General features: G+C 39.3%; 2 protein-coding genes across 2 annotated transcripts in view; one reads left to right on the top strand and one right to left on the bottom strand.

Annotated features, from left to right (window-relative positions):
• Nucleotides 1–338: 338 nt before the first annotated feature.
• ppa1a (inorganic pyrophosphatase 1a) lies at nt 339–3,141 on the top strand. Its single transcript, XM_026315654.2, has 11 exons — nt 339–481; nt 582–646; nt 846–899; nt 1,116–1,235; nt 1,321–1,407; nt 1,488–1,614; nt 1,713–1,840; nt 2,170–2,255; nt 2,453–2,522; nt 2,787–2,826; nt 2,913–3,141. The coding sequence occupies exons 1-11, from the start codon at nt 421–423 to the stop codon at nt 2,939–2,941; spliced, it is 867 nt and encodes a 288-aa protein (XP_026171439.1). The 5' UTR covers nt 339–420; the 3' UTR covers nt 2,942–3,141.
• A 2,543-nt stretch (nt 3,142–5,684) lies between these two features.
• Nucleotides 5,685–20,350, bottom strand: part of LOC113135469 (testican-2) — a 32,315-nt gene continuing 17,649 nt past the window's right edge. The window contains exons 4-11 of the mRNA XM_026315530.1: nt 15,212–15,326; nt 12,758–12,866; nt 12,127–12,241; nt 11,278–11,397; nt 10,959–11,177; nt 9,010–9,072; nt 7,695–7,832; nt 5,685–7,380 (exon numbers count right to left, since the gene is read on the bottom strand). Of these exons, the coding sequence (XP_026171315.1) occupies nt 7,235–7,380; nt 7,695–7,832; nt 9,010–9,072; nt 10,959–11,177; nt 11,278–11,397; nt 12,127–12,241; nt 12,758–12,866; nt 15,212–15,326 (1,025 nt within the window). The 3' untranslated portion in view covers nt 5,685–7,234. The remainder of the gene's footprint in view (nt 7,381–7,694; nt 7,833–9,009; nt 9,073–10,958; nt 11,178–11,277; nt 11,398–12,126; nt 12,242–12,757; nt 12,867–15,211; nt 15,327–20,350) is intronic.

A 20,350-nucleotide genomic window follows, 5' to 3' on the forward strand; every position in this document is an offset into this window, starting at 1 on the left:
AGACCCAACATGAACACCTAATCCTGCCTTGTTAATTGGTTTACAGCTAATGCCAGGCAGTTCCATCTGTCTTTGTCTGAAAACAGCTCTGAAGGGGCAAAAGAGAAACAAATCACATTGCTAAAAAGGTTGAAATAGAAACAACACATTTTGAAATGAAGTGGCATGTTAGGTACAGATGTCAGTGCTAATGGATGTGATTAGAATTCACTAACCATTCAGAAACAGACAGAAGTCAGCCATTACACTCTTCATACAGCACTCCTGTTGTCACATGCAGGTGGCTGTTGGGTCTCAAACCCTCACTTTAAGGAGTACGCATGCTCCTGTGCCTCAATGACTGCATGTCAGTCAGAAGCTACTTAGTTTTCCTGAATTAGCGCACAGATCAAAGTGGAAGAGTTGAAACCATCAACAGACATGAGCTTTACCATCGAGGAGAGGGGCAGGCCGAACAGCCAGGAATACAGGGTGTTTTTCAGTAAGCACAGCTTTGTGAATCAACTAGTTTGTGAGGTAGTGCACAATAACCTCTTCTGGATTGTGTGTAGGAATTCAAAATGTACATTTTCTTTACACAGAAAACTCTGAGGGCAAATACATCTCTCCATTCCATGACATACCAATCTATGTAAATGAAGCAGAGGTAAGCATCATGTGTTTAATTATTGTATTCTACCGTAAATACATACCATCCTCATGTTTCAGGTTTGTAATAATATGCTGCAAAGCTGTGGCCTATCTTTCATTCTGTAATCTTTTTAAGACAAATGTACATAAAAGAAATGTATTAAAATAGAAATTCATCCTCCATTTAACAAAACTGTTTTCTAATCTTCTTGTAGAATATTTTTCACGCTGTTGTGGAGGTTCCAAGATGGACAAATGTAAAAATGGAGGTAGGCTATATATAATGCATCCATTTAGTCCACATGGCCCCCAGTACTCTGGTAATACTTTATAAATCTTGTAATATAAGACAAAGGTAAAGCTAAGGGTAAATCTTAAAATAAGAACTTCCACAGCACTTGTCACGGTGACCACCATGTAGGCCAATGCTTCCTTCAGATTTTGGTTATTTGGTGTTAATGTGTTTTTGTACTCATGCTTCTCAGATTGCCACTAAAGATCCTTTCAATCCACTAAAACAAGACATGAAGAAAGGGAATCTTCGTTATGTTGCTAACGTGTTTCCTCATAAAGGTTATATCTGGAATTATGGTGCTATTCCACAGGTAAGTCCTACTCAGATGAAATAAGAAGAAAACAGGACATGTTTCTTTTTTATCAGAGAATCATGTGGTTTTTCTCATTTGACAGACATGGGAAGATCCCAACCACAAGGACAGTGACACTGGATGCTGTGGAGACAATGATCCTATTGATATCTGTGACATTGGAAATAAGGTGCTGGAATAACTATGGATGTTAAACAGAATAAAATTCAACTGTCTGCAGATTTTCACAAATGTGTCTTTGATTCTCAGGTGTGCTCTCAAGGAGAAATAATCAAAGTGAAGGTGTTGGGAACTCTGGCTCTGATCGATGAGGGTGAAACAGACTGGAAGGTCATTGTGATCAATACTGAGGACCCTGAAGCTGCTGACTTTAACAGTAGGAATGTAGGAATAGAAGTTTTTGGCACTCCTTGAAAATGTGCCACAAAGATATTCTGAATTTAGATTTTTTTCTCTGTTGTGGATTTGTTGCAGATATTGATGACGTTAGACGACTTAAGCCTGGATATCTGGAGGCAACGGTTGATTGGTTCAAAAGATACAAAGTCCCAGATGGGAAACCCGAAAACCAGTTTGCTTTCAATGGAGAATTCAAGGACAGGGTAAAAATTTCAAAAATGTACTCATGGTATTTACATTGCATTTTTAAAATGTCAGATTTCCTTCCTTGTATTTGTTAAGTTGTGTCAAAACAATAATAATAATAATAAGAAGAAGAAGATGAAGAAGAAGAAGTGTACTTTACTAATCCCCAAGGGAAAATTCAATTGTTACAGCATTTTTTTTAATAAGCTGTCAGAGTAAAATTTTTAGAGGTAAAATTATTCATAATATCTGTCACTGTTTTTTTCTTTTATATCCAAGTATATCTATTTTTTTCCTGGTATATTGACTGAAAGATGCAAATGAGGGAAATATTTTGTGCTTCTAGGACTTCGCCATTACAACAGTGAAGAGCACCCATGAGTTTTGGAAGGCATTGATCTCTAAGAAAACTAGTGCTGGTGAATTAAATTGGTGAGTGGTTCCTTATCACAATATGCTCCATAATATAAACAGTATAATAATGTTAGAGAAAAGAATATACACTATAGCTACTCAGACTGTGAAGACATTCTTACTTGTTTAGTAAATACATAAATGTTAAAATAGGCCTTTCAAAGTCCCTTAACAACTTAAAGTTAAAATCTCCTTTGTTTGATTTTTTGTGTCAGCATGAACACCACTATATCAGATAGCCCATTCTACTGTTCTGCTGGAGATGCTGAGACTGTGGTAAAGTCTGTAAGTCCACTTTATGTTTAAATTCATACCAGCATAGAAATGATAACCTGGTAACACGACAATCCTCAGATCAAAAGACAGGACCATTAGTGGCAGAAGAGAGAAAAATGCTAAAGGCGGTTCTTACAATTCACTCTAAATGATTCAGCCTGCAATAAAAGGGTACTGGTTTTTACTTTAAACAGAAACCAGCACTTTAAATTAGAAATCTCACATGTATTCCTTATGACCTCCACTTAATAATTTCACTCTAACTCCTTACAGGCATGTGCTTTTGGAGCTGAAGATCCCATTCCAAGTTCAGGTGAGTGCTTGATTACTTCTTTGATTTATTACAGCTACTCTGTGTATGGTATCACAAAATAACATCTACTGATTTATTCCTTTCAGTTGACAAATGGTTCTTCTATGAGAAGTAAGAAGGAAAAAACATGGAGCTGTGACCTTTCGTTTCCTTCCCGCATTCCTTCCTTCACTCCTTTCTTCCTTCATTTGATTTCAGCACAGGTCTATTTTATGTCACATTTTTCTTGCTTATTTGTTTGCACTTGGTTGTCTGATGTTGTTGTCAAAACTGCTCAATGTGACTGGCACAAACCACATGAATTAACTTTCATGCTTTTTCAACACTTATATTTCCAGATATTTTATTCTATCTCAAGCCTGGTTGAACACTATAATAAATTACACTGCACAGAAGCTGAACCTTGCATCCTTCAGTCCTATAATATTGTGCATGGTATTGATTTTATTGCGACTATTATGTCATTATCATATAGATCTGAGCTTATCCAGAGTATTGATCTAAAGTGGATAATGGTGTCCCATTGGGAAAAGACAAACAAAATGAACTCACTCACTGTAATCCTTGAAAAAAATGCATGCACTAATTTCCATAGTCTATTATGCTACATTTGTGCTTACAGGTATTTGCAATAGCTGATGTATTTAGTGTTTTTGAAATGAAATAGGTATTTAACAGCACAATGTACCAATGAGCTTCACTGTAAGTGTAAAGGGTGCAAGTAGAGAGTAAATGAATGTGAACGTGAATGAATAAGCACTATGGGCTTTGGTAGTGTGAATAAAAAGTATATTTAGAACAAGTAAAAGGTGTTCTCATGCAGTTAGCAGGATAATATTTACATCTGTTTTATACATAATTTACAGCAGCTCAGTGGCTGGTACTGAACACTGCTCAAAGAAAAAGTTTGTTTACATGCATGCAACATATTCCAGTAAACACTCAAGACTGTCTGTAAAAAATGTTTCTTTTTCTAACTCAATCCCTGTTTTCAACAGAACATTCAAAAAGTTGCCTCGTAAACATGGGATGTAGGAAATAGTAAATGTGCACAGTAATCACGTGTCTGTTCCTCATCATTAAATTCCAACTTCTCATAACAAGGATACAAATGTGTACAGGTCATTGTATGAACTAGAATAGTTAATAACACGGTAAAAAAAACTCTGTAAGCCTACAACATCACACTACTATTTACTGTATATCTTTCCTTACTTGGATTCAGCGTGGGTGCATGTTGGTCGAGTTCATCTTTCAACATGTTCAGGGGTGTTTTACCGACATTGTCTGAAAACAACTTCCCTGTCTTTTTATGCAGACCTGAAAGAAATTTCAAAAATTATCCACCAATTTCCAATTTAATCGTAAATTTATGAGATATTTAGCTTAGCGCTAACAGAAGTAAGCTAGCTAACTAATCAGCATTAGCGTGTGAGCTAACGATAAACCTCCGGTATTTTCTGACCTCATTTTACTCAAAACAGCAAAGACTTATTAGCAGATGTCAAACATACAGTTGTTTCGTGTTATTACATCAAACTTATTCTCCAACTCAACTTAGTCCTATTTACTCTAGTGTCCAGCAGCCCAGCGCCCGGTGGTGTTGGTGGTCTCCTTGGAAACAGTCGATCGCAGGTGCCTCTTCTTCTTCGCGTGTTAGAATTCCCCGCTCTGTATTCAGTTTACAGCATTAGCGTCCCCTCCTGGCGGCTGCCAGTCAAGTAGCTTCCCTTTTAACTTAATACTTTTTAATTCTGCACTTTTATCTGTCACTGTAGAATTGATAATTGCGTTGATAAACCATTATCTTTAAAGGTTTTCTAACTAAAACACTAAACAAAAAGAAAGATGATTCTGTGTTTATTTAAACACCATAATCAGTTGCAAAGCTGCAGCAGGAAGGATCTCTGGTCTTGTTTGTATAGACTCAGCAGATTAAAACGACCACACAGTCTCTTCTGAACTTTTATTGCTGGCATGGGATTGAAACGATTGTCAGAGCTTCAGTCAGGCTCTTGAGAGGTTGCTCAGTTGGCCACCAGATGTCACTGATCTTAGTTAGACTGAAGCCTTGAAGCTTTTTCGACACAATTAGAAGGAAAGAGCTTCATGAGGCTTCACCTGCCCATCACAAGTAACAGATACTCATATTTAGCCTTAGGCTAAGCCTTACGGCTAATGTCACATCAGAACGCAGCCAAACTGCTGTAATTTGTTCTTCCAGCATGAGGTGGCAGCTGATCACTAGATATCTCAGCAAATACCCTCCATCTGCATTTTAGACACTTAACCAAGAGACTGCTTTCAATCTCCTCTCGATTTTATTTCACTGCTTTGTGACTGTAAATGATTAATTGTTTTTAGTTAATGCCTTGTTAAACACAATCAGATGTAGTGGCAGGCTTGGATGTAATAAACATCAGTAACCGGTCATTCAGACTCCAGGTGTGGAACCTAACGGTGAAGAGAAGGTCCTGTGCTCCAAAATGTGCATCCAAATGATGTTTTCTAAACAAATGACTTTTTGTGAGGAAGACTGGGGAGGTGCTGAAAATGGGATCAGCTCATTTATGCTCTGTGGTTATGCTCAATTTGAAAATCGGTTGTGGTAAAAGTATTTTAGTTGGTGATCTTCCTCTGATCTTCCACAATATGAACAATGAGCCTGCACACACACACCTAAACACTGTGTTCCTTTCTTTATCTAACAGCAAAATTCATTATTAAATACAGAGGGAGATGGTGTGTGACGTGATGGCACAGGAGCCTCAAACCCAACCTAACCGCTCCCAAGATGATCACCAAAATATACCAATAAGATTAAAAGATTCAACTCACAGCTTGGCTCCAGTGCCTTTATTAGTAAAGTGCTCTGCCTAGAAGTACATTCTTATTTACTAACATGCAATACTAAAAACAACCAAATGTTTGGCCTATCAATAGCATGAATGACAACATGGCAACAATATTCTCATAGAAAAAAATATGTGAATTCAAGTATACACACAAAACTTCAAGTAATGCACACATTTTTTATAAACACAAAATACAGATTTTCAAGTTGCAAACAAAAAAAAAACATTTGTGGCACATTCTTAGACATGTTTTTAGAGTTTGCACAGGAGAGCAACTAGTGGTTTCTATTCTAAGTGCAGTTTAGGTGATAAAAGTACATTCTACAGGTTTTCAATAAAAGTCTTCTGATTGGAAATGGAGGTCCTGTATAGTTCTGTGCATCCACCTAATTGTTAAAGCATGTAATATTTAAAAACTGCTATGAGCTGTGGTGCACCTTTATCATAAAGGTAGTCTGTAACTGCAGTAACCTGAAGTCCTCTAAACCTGCATCACAGATCATTTACACTGGATTTATATACAGAATCAGCGTGGAAATATGTAATCACACAGTACCAAACTGCTTCATAGTTTAACATTTTGAGAGGTGCGTATTTGCTTTCCTGATGAGAGGCAGATGAGAAGAGTATTACCATTCTCTGTGTGGGAAATGTGAAGTTACTAAAGCAGGAGCTGGCTAGTTTAGCTTAAATCTGCAATCACCACTTTTTGGCCAATTTGGGGCAGTGGAAAAGAGCCATGAACACAACCGTGACACATCATACCCTTTAAGGTCACGATTCTTAGCAAACGGTTATTTACACATCGAGCACATGCAGAGCACCTTTAAAATTCATTTGGAGTCAGACTTGTGTCTACCTGATGAATATAAAATATGATATTCACTCTGCGATTTGGTTTCTACCAGCTCCTGAGAGAAATATTCGGCTCTTTCGCTACTAAATGCTCTACACCAGCTAGTCTCTAACTGTGCCTGTGTGCTGTTTGTTGTTGTGCAAGTAGTGTACTGTGTTAGAAACTTTTCACTGCACACAGCTGCCTCCTGTGGACAGAAATAACACTGAGATTTAACTCTCGACAAGAAAGCAAACAAGAGTGTTTTCCAAAATGTTAAACTACTCATTTAAATTCTCATCACTAGTTATTCCAGTGGGATGGCGACTCTAATACTCAAGCAATTGTTTACACAATACAAAATTACTGGTCATTTCTATGCATAGATGGTGGTCAGACAAGATAGGAGTTCTGATGGACTTTAGCTACCTATGGCGCAGTAGTCAGTGGGTCCTGCTTTTCAGGACAGCAAGAAAACAAAAAAGCTCTGTTGATCAAAAACAGGGGAGAGAATGAAGCGATTACACATATCTAAGACAAAGACTGGGCATCATCTCATTGATGGACCTGCCCACCACCACGTATCCCACCAGGATGATACACAATTCCATGCCTCCCAAGTCCGAGCCCATAACCTTTTGCTGTTAGGAAAGAGCCATCCCTGTGAATCTTCAGGTCAGCAGCTGTGACTCGGCTCTTCACGTGGGCTCAGACAGTTCTACCAGATGTAGCCTCCATCATCTGCCTCGCCTTCCTCCTCTTCTTCCTCTTCTGCCTCCTCCCCGTTGTCCTCTGCCTCCTTCTCCTCTTCATCCTCCCATCCCACTCCACTCCCAAAATCTCCAGAATATCCTGCCACTTCATCTGGAAAAAAAAAACAAAACATCTGGATCTGTCATGTATTAGTGCTAAAACAATTAATTGATTTTGGTTGAATTTAAAATTGATTGATTAGTAGAATGGCATTTTACATTTTAAGCAAAAATGTCAAACATCTGCTTGTTTTACCTTCTAAAATTTGACATTTTTTTCTTTTTCATTCTAAATAAAATATCTTTGAATTTTTAGAAAATTTTAAAAATTTGTTTTCAACGTCAAAAAAAAAAAAAGATTTCATATGAAGGAGTTCTGGCTGTGTACAGTGTGAGACAAATCTGTTTGTTAATATGCCCTCTTACCGCAGTCAGGGTTGCCATGGATTCTGGTACCCATCATTTCTCCACCATGCTGATCGACGCACCAGCACTCCCTTCGGTTCTGGTCGCACTGCACTTTCCTGTAGTAGCCATCCTCATCACAGCTGGGAATGTACATCCCTGCAAGGACCCATACACATTTGCATCTAATCAGGACCCTTTAATGGAAATTTTGGTGCCCGAGATAAAACAGCCAGTGGTGATTGATGTTTTTGTTAGTATCTTTAGTGCAGTGTTTTCTTTCTTTCTTTATAACAGTGCAAGGGGTGCATTGGATGTCAGATATGGTGTCTGAAAGGTAAAGTGAAAATCATTTCAAAATATTTCCTCCTTCTCTTTGGCACACCCCTAGCTGGCTGTGCCCTAGCTGACCCCCAAGCTTGCCTATGCCTAAAAACAGCTAGTTGTTAAATATTAATACTCTCCGTGCATGTAGCTGCCTCATGCTAATGCCTGAGATGAGTGGCATAAACGAGAATGCCAGCAAGCCTTAGTCACCCTGTGAGAAGACCATCAGTCAGGATGGAGGGGCAGCTTTTTGGCAAAGGATGCCACCGAGACAGTGAAAGTCTCTCCTGTTTGTTTTACACAAGCATGCATATGGTGGTAGATGTGAATTTACACAGTATGTTGCTATTGTTGCAGTGTGTTTCCTTATGCTGTGAGAGTGGCATGTAAAAATGCAGTGACAGCCTCGGTGACAGAGCTCCACTGTTTCAGCCTCCCTCAGGACGCGCTTGTCAAGCCTGAAGCGAAGTTCTCTAACAAGCGCCAACCCTTTCCACCCCACCCCACCACTGTGAAAACGAGAGAAAACACAAGCAACGAGACAAGTGGGCTTCAGGGATGAAAGAACATATCTCTGGGTTTGTAGTTGGAGACTGAAAAGCAGCTGTGTAGCATGTTGAGCATATCGTAACGTGGGGTTTCTCAGGGAGCCCAGCGTTAGCCTTGCTCTTTTCTAAAACCAGCACTGCCTGTTAATCCCCCCCAGGCTAATTAGGGCCTAATCGTAGCTGTGTGCTTCTGATCTCTTTAATGAGCCTCCTCCAGCTTCTCGCCTGCTGCTCCAAGCAGACTGTTATATAAACACATCCAGACCAGACACCCAGAGTGAGGAGTACACAACAGTCAGGTGATACTAGTACCTGGCCACCATGGTGTGGCTTTGAAAGTCTCTGAAACCAATCAATTGTAGTTTCTGGGCAAAAGGTGCCTCTAAGCAAGCAGGAGGTTTTTAAAACTTCTATCCAATACTTTTTGAACACCACAGTACTGTCTTGAGCAATGTATTTACCTGTCTTCTTCTTGGCTGCCTCCTGCACCTGGAGCTTCTCCAGCTCAGCAAGGCATGGTGGTTCTGTAAGATTAATACAGGAAAAGTGATGACAGACAATATCTAGAACTGTTCTCCACCAAACTTTATCTCAATCAATGCTTTTCATAATTATACTTTTGGCCTGTATTGATTTGTTTAAGGTGTCATATTTCATTCCTTCGGTGCCTGATCGATTGTCGAGAACTTAGGTGAAAGAACATATGGATGTAGTCGGAGAATGACAAGGAAATGAACTTCTAGAATAGACAGAAATAGAAACAATGAAAAGAGATGCTTTGTATTGACTCCCATGGCAAGAAATCCTTTCAGTATTTGTACATTTTCACAGAAATATTTCTGTTTTCTCAGCTGTACAGATTGTCCATAAAGATAAACTCACATCTCTTATCACTTCTCTGAGCTTTCATTTTCAAGTCGTTAAGTTACAGTAGCATGCAGTCATTTTTATAAATACGGTATGTTTCTAAATAATTATCACACCATCAATACTTAAAGGCTTAGCATGAAGTAGTTTATAAATACTGTCAGCGAGTAATGAAAAATTGATTAGGCAGTCAGTGCAATCTATAGAATGCACATTAAAAGACAATCAAGTTACTGCCAGGGATTTGTTAATTTGTTTAGTAAAGGTCAAATGATGCAGACGCTGCACATGAGCAGAACTGAAATAGCACTGAGTATAGTTTATCAGTGAAAACACACACATAAAGATGATCAAGTGGATCATTTTGTATTTTACAAGGCTGTAACTACACATAACGGTGGTTTCAAAACTAAGCTTCATTATAAAATAAATCTCCAAGAACACCAGCTCTTTTTGATTCTAATTATTTTCCCTATTAACAAAACTGACAATGCCACTATGTAATGTGGTAATTTGACTTCACCTTCTATGCAGCTAATAGATGAAGCAAGTTTTCAATTTTGCTTTGGAGGGCTACAATCTCAGTAGAAGTTTTTTGTCAAAATAATAAGACTGACTCAAAGCAGACCCTAAAGCATGTTTTAATATTTACTGATATTTAAAACATCTCTAGCACTAATATGGGGCTATTTTATGAACCACATAAAGCACTAGAGTACAAGTTATGCACCTGATATCACCATATAGCACCTGAAACTATGGGTTTACATGTAAAAAATTGTTCAAAGACTTTGTTGTGAGAAACAGCTGCTTGTACTTGCACTTCAGTAGAGTTTCATGAGTCTGTGGGGCTGTGGAAACACAAGAAACCAACAGTGAAAGGAGGACGGGGGCCTGTGATGCCTGGTTAGACCAGGGGACCCTTAACCAAGGCACTGACTGCATTTTTTGTAATGTGGTGGAAAGACAAAACTAAGTTGTGTGCAGAGTTCAGTGAGGACATGGAGAAGAACTTCTGAATGGCCAGATGGTGATTTGGACAAACTGTGAGATGACTCAGCTAAAAGGGGTCTTGTCCAGATTGGATGGTTGGAAGAAGAATTCAACCATAAGTTTGTCCAAGTTGTCATAAGTATTGGAAGAAAAACAGGAAAAGACAACCAGAATGTACTGAGAAGGTATTTGATTAGGTGGTCAAAACCTGCTTTCAAATAGCAGTATGGCCACTCAATACCACTCTCATATCTGTCTGATAAATATGGAGCTAGAGTCAGGAGGGCATTAAATTAATTTAAAGACAGGAAGCAGGGGAGAAACAGCTGGCCTGGCTCTGTCAAAAAATAGTAGCACCTTTAAGCTGTACACAAACAGAGCAGTAAAAATAAAAGTCTGCTGAGTTCTGTACTATTTCCTGCTTTAGAAGTGCTGCTGGTTGTATTCTGAAGCATGTCGTCCCCTGACTGTAACTCATTCACCAATTTAGAGAGTTGTCAGAAATACCCACTGCCCTCTACACTGCTTCAATAGAGTTTCCTTCACTCACTTTCTCTCCAGAAGCAGAGACACCACTCCGCTGTAGAGACCATCCCATCTTTGTAACTGTCGCAGGAGTTAAAGAAGGGTCGGATGCAGACCTCGTATTTGTCCAGATTAATGGCAGCCAGCTCTGCCTGGTCCAGATACAGGTCACTGTTGGTGTCCAGCTTTGAGAACATCCAGCCGATGGAGTCCTTGCAGCTGGCTACCAGACTCTTGTCCAGCACTATCAGAAAGAATTTGCACTTACTTTTTGTCTTTGCACAGACAATTGAGTTGTAAGTTTGGAGGCAGCAGAGAATAAAGCCGCTGTGTGAGTTTCTAACCTGAAGCCGTGCCAGCTCCGAGCTTGCCAGAGTTATTGTTCTTTGCGTTTCCATGAAGGAGTTGGAACCAGTCTCTCAGGCGGTCACCCAGGTCTGCCAGGTCCTGGCCAGTGCAACTCTCTAAGGGAGCAAAAACAGAATGCTAGCATTAAAACCCCTGGCAGAAACTTAGCAGTAATCTGAGTGACCTTCCCAAAAGGCAAACAGGGGCTGCTTCATGTTGCTTATGCTGCTGTACAGTAAACAGAATGAAAGCCAAAGGCCTCCCTCAACCTTAAAACTGTTTAGCTTAGGCCTACTGTTGGATTTTCTGTGATTTTTAAGTGTATGAGCTGCCAATCAAAGAAAACATTATTTTGCAATTAGCTCTACTGCAGCAAATTGCTGTTATCCAATAAAATCCACTTTTAGTCTGAGGCTAAGCATTTATTCCAGGCTACAGATGAAAAACAGGAGTAACATTTCATCCTTTTGATCAATTGGAATTTTCATGTGCCCGAGAGGCTGGACAATCAATACTGTTTGGCTGCAATGATAGATAGTGTACACTCTAAATAATTAATTACTACATGATTGAAAGAGCAGTTGAACCACATCAGGGATATTTGGCTAACACTAATCTTTGAAATTGGTGAGCATTGATCTCCTAACATTAAACATCAGGTTGATTGATTCTCTGAGAATATTAGGGTCCTATCCCACAGGCACACTGCATGTTGGCACCAGGGCAGCATAACTTTCTTTTTTGAAAACTTGATTCATTAAAGCAATGATGGTGATGCAGACAGGGAGGTGTGAATGCCAAAATTAACATGCGTAATTATAACAAGGTAAGAAAAAGGCACTTGCCACGTTTGGCGTCCGTATTTGTGACTGTAACTGGGGCTGTGGCACATGGGCAAAAGCCAGTGCACATGACGTTCAGGTCTTTGCCTGTGAGGCAGGCCTGCTGCTGCAGCTTACACTGTGGAAGAGAGGGAGAAAGAGAGCGGGACGAATGCAGTTAAAATATTTATGGGGGTGACCGCAGGAAAAAGAGATTGCTCATTGAGATGAGACACTGCACTTAGAGAAAGGCAGCAAGAATGAGCTGTCATTTTCCGCCGTCTTTTCATGCAAGGTCAAAATTAAAAACTATACATAAATCAATAAAGAGGCCTGGCAGGGGCTGGTGTACGATGATGCCGCTCAAAACAACGTCAGCCATTAATCATACGGCCATACAGAGCCGGTGCACTTGTCCTTCTGTGAGCAGTGATGAACTGTGCTGCCCTGCTGCACCCACGTATATGTCAGCGCAGCAGGAAACAGCACTTGACTGGACGCCTCTCATTATTTAAAACGATGACACGGCCACTTTCCATTTCTTTTCAGAGGTTTTATGATGACAGAATCCAGCAGTAAATTAAAAGAAAAAAAATCTTAGAAGTACAGTGACTGCTTTAAAAGGTAGGTGCTGGTTCAGAATATTTCCTCTTACCTCAGAAGCATAGTTATGCCCGTCAGAGCCACACACAGGTGAGGAGGCAGCCACAGGGCAAGGCTTGCAGCTGCTGTCATGAGCTTCCAGCTGCCCTGACTGTTTGACTCTGGTCATTAAAGGAAAACAAAAGAAAAGTTTAAATGTCAGTACAGTCAATTCACTAAAAAAAAAAAAAAAATTGTCATTTGGATCTAGTGGTGTCTAACTATTTCTTTTTGAAGCCATAGAGGTGAAAGGAATTTTAGTTGCTAAACATCAGCAGGTACTTAGCACTAACCAGAAAAGTAATTAAGCATCATCAGTGTTAGCAGGATTCAATCTTTTGAGGCTGCTGAATGACTGTACACAATTTCACAGTAATCTCTCCTGTAGTTGTACACACTCTCAGCAGTTCTCCTGGGGATCATCCAAAGTAACACAAAACACACAGTGCCCATCACTGCTCATCTACTGCTACAGGAAGAAAACTCCTCTTTTCACATTGTCTCATTTCTTCACGCAAATGTACAAACAAAGACAAATATAAGCACTTTTACTGTGGCAGTAAATGTGCATTTCCAGTTTTTGAAGGCATCTAGCTTGTTCCCGTCAGGTTTGAATGCAAATATAGTAGGTTGTAGGTCTCACCACGACTGAGGTGAGACCTATTGAAGGTGGCTTCAATAGATCTGTGCTGGCTATTCACTCCGCCCCACCGGCAATTCCTGCCGGACCTGAGACTCGAACCCACAACTTTTGTGTTAGTCCAATTGGGGCTGCCCGGCTGCCCGGCTGCCCGACTGCACGACTTACTATCTACAGTAACAACTTGCAGACAAACACAACAAAATAAGACATTTCTGGTCATAATTACCAGAAAGTCATAATCTGCCTATTAATATTTGGATGCAGTGGTTCATAAAATTCCCTTTGCTTGCTTTCCTCTCACACATTGATTGGCTTCATGTTCAGTGAGTAGAAACATTCAGCTCTCTACATTACGACTTCTGAGGCTGCTACTTAATGATGCTAGGGTGGTTTAGTTTGGTTGCGTTCGTGATTATTACCCATTATTCTACACAGTCTCTCTCATCTCTGGACTGACTCTGTAAATGAAGCACTTTATTGAAAAAGATAAATGCCTGTCACGGCAGACAGACTTTGCAGGTAGTAATAATTCACTCCATTAATTCTTTTCAGCCTGCAACCCCACTCATTTGTTTTTCAGTCAAAGAAGAATGAACAGGTAAGGGAATAGATAAATGCTTTTCAGTGAGGTTTACTAAAGGAAAACCAAGGGTCTTTGTGGAGGGAGGACCATCTGAAATACTATATTAATTGTCAAAATGTAAATAGTCAGAGTTGGTTTGATCAAACCTTTCATTCATGTTCGGGTTAATACATATACAATGACCATCCACAGAACCTGGGGTACATATTAATACACAGTACAGCTGACAAGGCTGTCGCTACAGCCAGTTTCATGAAGGTTCTACAAGCATAGTGTCAATTCATAACAAAATATTAAATGCTCTGAGCTAAGAAAACTGTGTCCACTTTCACCAGATTTCAGATAATTTCATGACTTCAACATTGTAGTCTGGCTCAACTAGATACTGTATATGTACAAGTCTATAAACTGATGATCTGTGTAGTTTTAAGTAATTAAAAAGGTAGTAGTGGCTTTATTACTAATTAATGCTGAGCCACAGGAGTTCATTATACATCATGCATTAGATTATGATTAGAGTCAAGTATTAGGTTAAGCATTAATTAATCATAAGGTATGTACCCTTGACATTAAGTGTTACCCATTAAGCTAGCATCTTTTTCCTCTGTATCTGAAAGGAGCAGAGCTGTTAGTGTGCATTAAGTCTACCCATGAAAAAAGATGCTCTATGCAAGCAAATAATTGCTATGAGACTTACAAGGAACTAAATAACACATTTTTAAGTTTAATGACTAGTGATAAAATAGCATTGAAACTCAAATACTATGCTCATGGTCCAATTGTTGTGGTCAAATTCAGCCTATGAAATTATAATATAAAAATTCAGATCTGAACAAGATGAATATTTATATGCTATAAACTTGTTATTTAAATTTCAGGTTTAAGTACTCAGAGGCAAAAACATTTCAAAATGATTCAATTAATCAAAGTATTCTGTTGAAATAGCCACATTTTTATGGACCTTTTTGCTTCCATAACCATCTGTGTTCATTTTATTTCTACAGAGTTGATAAGTCATTACTCACTATGAGTGTCGCAGCTAAAAAAGACTTCAGTCCCGACTCATGACACTCTTTGGCCCTCTTACACGGTTTAATCAATAGCTCTCCAACCAGACGCTGAAAAGCTTTTAACTGACACACAAGCTTAGAACACAAAAATGGCTTTCCTGTATAAGGGGCACAAAGATCTTCTAAACCTCTGCAGTAAGTCTTACAAAGACAAAACAAATCTCCACCTACCTGTGCTCCAGTTTCTTGCGATTGACACACATGGCCCTTTGGTAGCCCTGAGCGACGCAGACCTTATGCCGGCTGCACTTCACATTCTGGCATGGGTCCTTAGTGGTGTCCACGGCTGCAAACACAAAACAGCAACGCTGAAAATCCAGGGATGTCCATCACAGCAAGTGTTTTAATTCTCTGTTTTTGTCACCTCCTGAGAAAAATACTGAGCTTCCAGCTGCTTTTTATTTGTCTTTTGACAGAGTTATGTGTTCAACGCATTGATAGCAAAAAAAGCTGCTATTTTATGTGTTGTATAATCAAGTTCTGTACAGTTACACCATTTAAAATTGTCTTCTGTCCTCACAAAACAATCTTTTTCAGAGGCATATGCAATAAAAGTCATCAAATGTGTAATGAAAAATATTTTAGTAATGTGCAAAAATGAGTCCATTGATTTTATCTTCAGCACTGCTGAAAACATGGATGCCTGGCTGTCATTAGAGAGGCAGCCCATCATCAATAGTACTGCCTGCAGTCTCTAATGGCTGTCTCTGATTGCAAGAAAACCTGACAGCACTGATTGAGCATCTCTTTCTCTTGGCTTGTCACATCTCACTTCCCCCATGACAACTTATCACCATCTCTCCTCGGCTTGCTTTTTCTTTCTCACACACAAACACACACACACACTCCATCTTTGTCTCCCACGTTCCCTTTCTTTCCCCGCTTGCTTTCTCCCCCTGCATGCCTCCCCTCCCCTGCTTCTCTCTCTGTACTGTATATATCGTCTGAGTTGAATGGTTCAATGCCAGCCTCCTTTCCAGTGATAGACTGGAATTGAAATAGCACTGTGTCCTCCACCTTCCTCAGTCTGTGGTCAATGGCATCCAAAACGGGATGTCACACCATCCCAGTTCATTTCCTGCATTGCTGGAGAGGCCTCGGAAAACTCAGGCTCAGATGAATTTAAGAGTGAGTGGCAAGGTGCGGTCGCTGACAGAAATTTAAGCTGTGAAATCCTGAGTCAGCTTTGAGCAGCTGCTTTGTAGTCAACATGGCCAACAGACTAGTTGATACTTTGATGCTACACGAAGGAAGTATGAGGGAAGAGTCGACTCGTGCCTGTGCTGTTTTATACCCATAAGACCTAGTATCAAAATAAACTAGTGACTGTAACTGTAGTTCATGAAGAGCTAAAGCCCATCCAACAGAGCCTGAGTGTCACCAGCACTTCCTCCACACTGTACCATCCTTCATATCATAAATAGAGCAGTCTGACCAAAGTTTAACTGGCTTGCATGTTATCTGAGCTCTGAAGCTGCTTAGCATTTTCACAGACAGCAACTGCCTGCAGCGGACTTAAAGTCATTTCACAGATGAAGAAGCACAGAGTAAAGCAATCTACTGTAGTGAGTGGAAATAATGGATTTAAACATTTTATCATTCTATGCAGACAGAAGACGATACAACGTGCAGCTGGATAACAAGTAATAAAAAAATCTTTGATTTCCCTCCTAAGATTTGCACAGGAAATGAAGTGACTGAATGATGGAATATAGATGGTACTGAGGCTGCAAATTGGGCTGGAAATATCAAAACCATTAAACTCTTGTTCATAGAGTTCAATTCAATTTAGCTAAAAGTTAGACCGTGACCCAAGGAACAACTGATTAGGTTTTTTTTTTGCACATATACTGGAATTGCTTAAACAATAATTTTACACATTTTGAAGGATGAAAATATGATTAGTTTGAGTCTTTTGGACGTCTGACAACAACTGGATGTAAACACTCCACTGCTGCTCAAGTGTGAAACAAGCTGTTGTTGGGGTGAGACTATTTGACCAGGTGCAGTTACTCTAAAAAATTTGAAGATATTTTAGACACTTGTATCATATTAGCATGCATATATGTATTCATTTATTTATTCATAACCAAAAACAGGAGGTAGCTTTGAGTTAGAGCAGGACTTTAGCTATATTAGCATAAAAACAAGCTATAGCTATGTTTAAACCATATCAAAGACAATAGATCGTAAATAGTCAAAAGGTGAAGAAATTAGCATCATGTGATACTACTATCATGATTACAGATTGATTTATCTAAATTCCTCTTCTTCGTGAGGAAGAAGCTGATAAAAAATATAAGCTGTAGCATTTAGTGTCAGCAGAGGAGCTCAAAGACAGATAGCTGGATTCTGGCAGTGCCAATAGCTCATAAACTTAAAGCAGTCATTCCATATAAATGATTTTGTGACCACTTGACTTTTATTCACTTCATCTGTTCCAACAGGTATTCTGCTCTGTCATGATTTAACCCCACACTAAACACTATCCAGACTGTATGGCTGATGGTACGTTTGTCTGCTAGTTCTCTTTTGATTTACGCCATAAAACCTCCCAAAATCACCTCAAACTGTCACCACACATATCAAAATAAAATCATCTCTTATATCCTGTGCGCCTCAATTGATCCCATCAGTTCTCTTTAGTGAAACTTTTCACAGGGATGAAAAGTTTGGGGCTACCTTCAGGCTATCTTCTGGTTTATCTTAAAGAAACTGTCACTATATATTTTGTTGGCGGTTGCTATCACAGTATAAGGTTTAACATTTCATTTCGTTAACACGGGTACCAGTCATAGACCATAAACTTTCACAGGGGCAGGGAGCCAAACTAAGTTTTTTTTTTAGTGGTGCAATTTACTGTAAACTACTCCCACTTTATTATTGGACATTTTATTATTTTTAGCCAGTTGTTGTACCTGCCGTCCACTAATGGAGAATCCAAACCTACAGACTCTTCTTGTGTTATTTTAATATTTCACATTTTTAATCTGAATCTCATTCCAGATCTGCATTATAAAACACATTGTGATAGACAACCATTCATCACGGCGTGGATTGTTGAATACCTAATTCATGTCTGGGAATTTTAAGGCTTTGCACAATGCCAACACTTTCAAAGAGACATACTTTTTAAATGTATCATGGTTCTTTGACTGTGACACTAACAGGCGAAACATTTAATTTGCTTTGTGTTTGGTGGTAATGTACATTACATTTTTTGTCTGGAAAAGATACTAGTGGTGAGACTGAACCAAAAGTAAAACGTTTTGTTGTAAAACTCTAACAGTGACCTGAACAGAGCTACAACTGTTTGGTGACAGCAGAGTTAGGTTGTAGCACATTTGATCTGTTAATGCAGATTATAGCAATATTTTTTAATAAAGGAACGTTAACAAACAGTTTGATATTTAAACATCCTAGCACACAGCATATTGTTTTATTGTATGTTCCCATAGAAATGCAGCTTGATGTTTTCAGTATAGTTTCAGATGCTGATGTGCAGCTCTCTCATTATTTAAAAGCTCCTTCAAATCTGCCTCTAAGCAACAGCTTTAAACCAGAGCTGTCACTCATACAGTGTTGTTATACAACTCCTACGTACTGATAATGAAATCCAAACACAAGTGTGTTTCCCACCTCACTTCCTCTCTTGGTTCTCTTTATGTGGCACTTCATGTGTATTGGCCATTATGGGTTTTAAATCCTTCTGTAATCGTGTCAACAAACGTGATTTGACTACACTGAGCCTGCATCCAGTCTCTCAGAGATTATTATTATTGCGCCGTGATCAAAAACATGACTGCTCTCTCATCCACAATCAGATTTCTCTGTGTTGTCTGTATGCACACCTGAATTCTGAGCATGATGTTTTGCTGTGGGACAGGCTGCTCCATCAAAACCTCTTTTATCAATCGTGTGTCTGACATTCAAATTCTCAGCGTGTGCATTTTATAAAGTACTTTTAGTGGTTCTGTACACACATACACACACAAAACTCTGTGAAGGAACAGTCAATGGGCTTCCAAGAAATAGTAGTACCCATCTGACATCAAAAGGATTTAGCTCTGAGAGATCTAAAAACCACGAGTGAGATAGGCCCATTTGACAGCTCTGGGTAAATTAGTTTCAAATGGATTTGCAATTACTACCATCTTAGAAGATGCTTTTCTTATCCTTCCATTTAATTGGTGGCCACTGTGTTAAAGCAGCCTGCGGCTTTTTTTTCTACTCCAACAGAACTGTGAAATTATTTGCTTATAATTAGAAAGGATACAACACGCAAGTTCACCTCTCATTATTTTTTAACACATTATGTCTGAATTTTTTTCTTGACATTGATGTACAAATGGAAGCATAATCACAGTCACTATTTTTTTGGATCCAATTAGTAAAATGTTTCCCGAGGCACATAAGAAGTCTATATATCTGCTCAAATAAAGGAAGTCAAGGTTAAATATGACAGCTCCTCTGAAAAGGCCCTCAAACACAGAACAGACTCTGCAGAGCTGAGCTGACATCTCAATCAGTGTGCTTAAAAAAGGCACCAACGGCGTCTGAAGTCTCCTCTTAGGTCTTTTGTTCTATGTGGAGCTTACAGGTACACCTTGCTGGAGTCTCTGCTGTCTTGCTGAATTTGGAATGACGAGGACCTTGATCAATTAGGTCTGCAGAATTAGTCCCAGTGGGAGTTGTGATGGGGACGAAATCAATGGTATTCAAATGAACATCGCCCACACTACAGCAAGTGAGGCATTTTCTTGACATTACCTTAGTTAATCCCCCTGTGGTAAGAACGGATAACTAGGATAATGTCTGGAGCTGCTTCTTCTCACATCTGTCTCCTTTGAGGAAAGCCTTCAATTGCTTCAGTCAGTGTGGGCATGATGCCACACCCGACTTCCCACACTCATCACACTGCAGGAACACACTAGGTACCTTATGGGCCTGCTGAACTGATTATGACATGTATGAATATTACCTCAGATTGTCTAATCTGTGGAATGATTCATACATTATCAAATTCACCATGAAAGAGTTAGCATTCGCTAACAGCATTGGCTTAATCTTAATCTGCAGTTCAGTTTAAACCGCTGATTTCAAGTTCATTCCACAGTTGAATGCTAAGATCAGTCTGACTGCTCTGTTGAAATAAACAGTAATCTTAAAATCAGCCAGTCATGGCAACATGGCATACAACATATGGTCAAACCAAACAGTGGACCACAAGACTACAACAATGACCCAAAACCTAAAGTGCTCTGCAGACTTGGTGGTGATAATTGAGTTCATCACTAAGAGCGCTTTACT

This window comes from Mastacembelus armatus, chromosome 19 (assembly GCF_900324485.2).
Source record: "Mastacembelus armatus chromosome 19, fMasArm1.2, whole genome shotgun sequence".
Taxonomy (NCBI): Eukaryota; Metazoa; Chordata; class Actinopteri; order Synbranchiformes; family Mastacembelidae; genus Mastacembelus; species Mastacembelus armatus.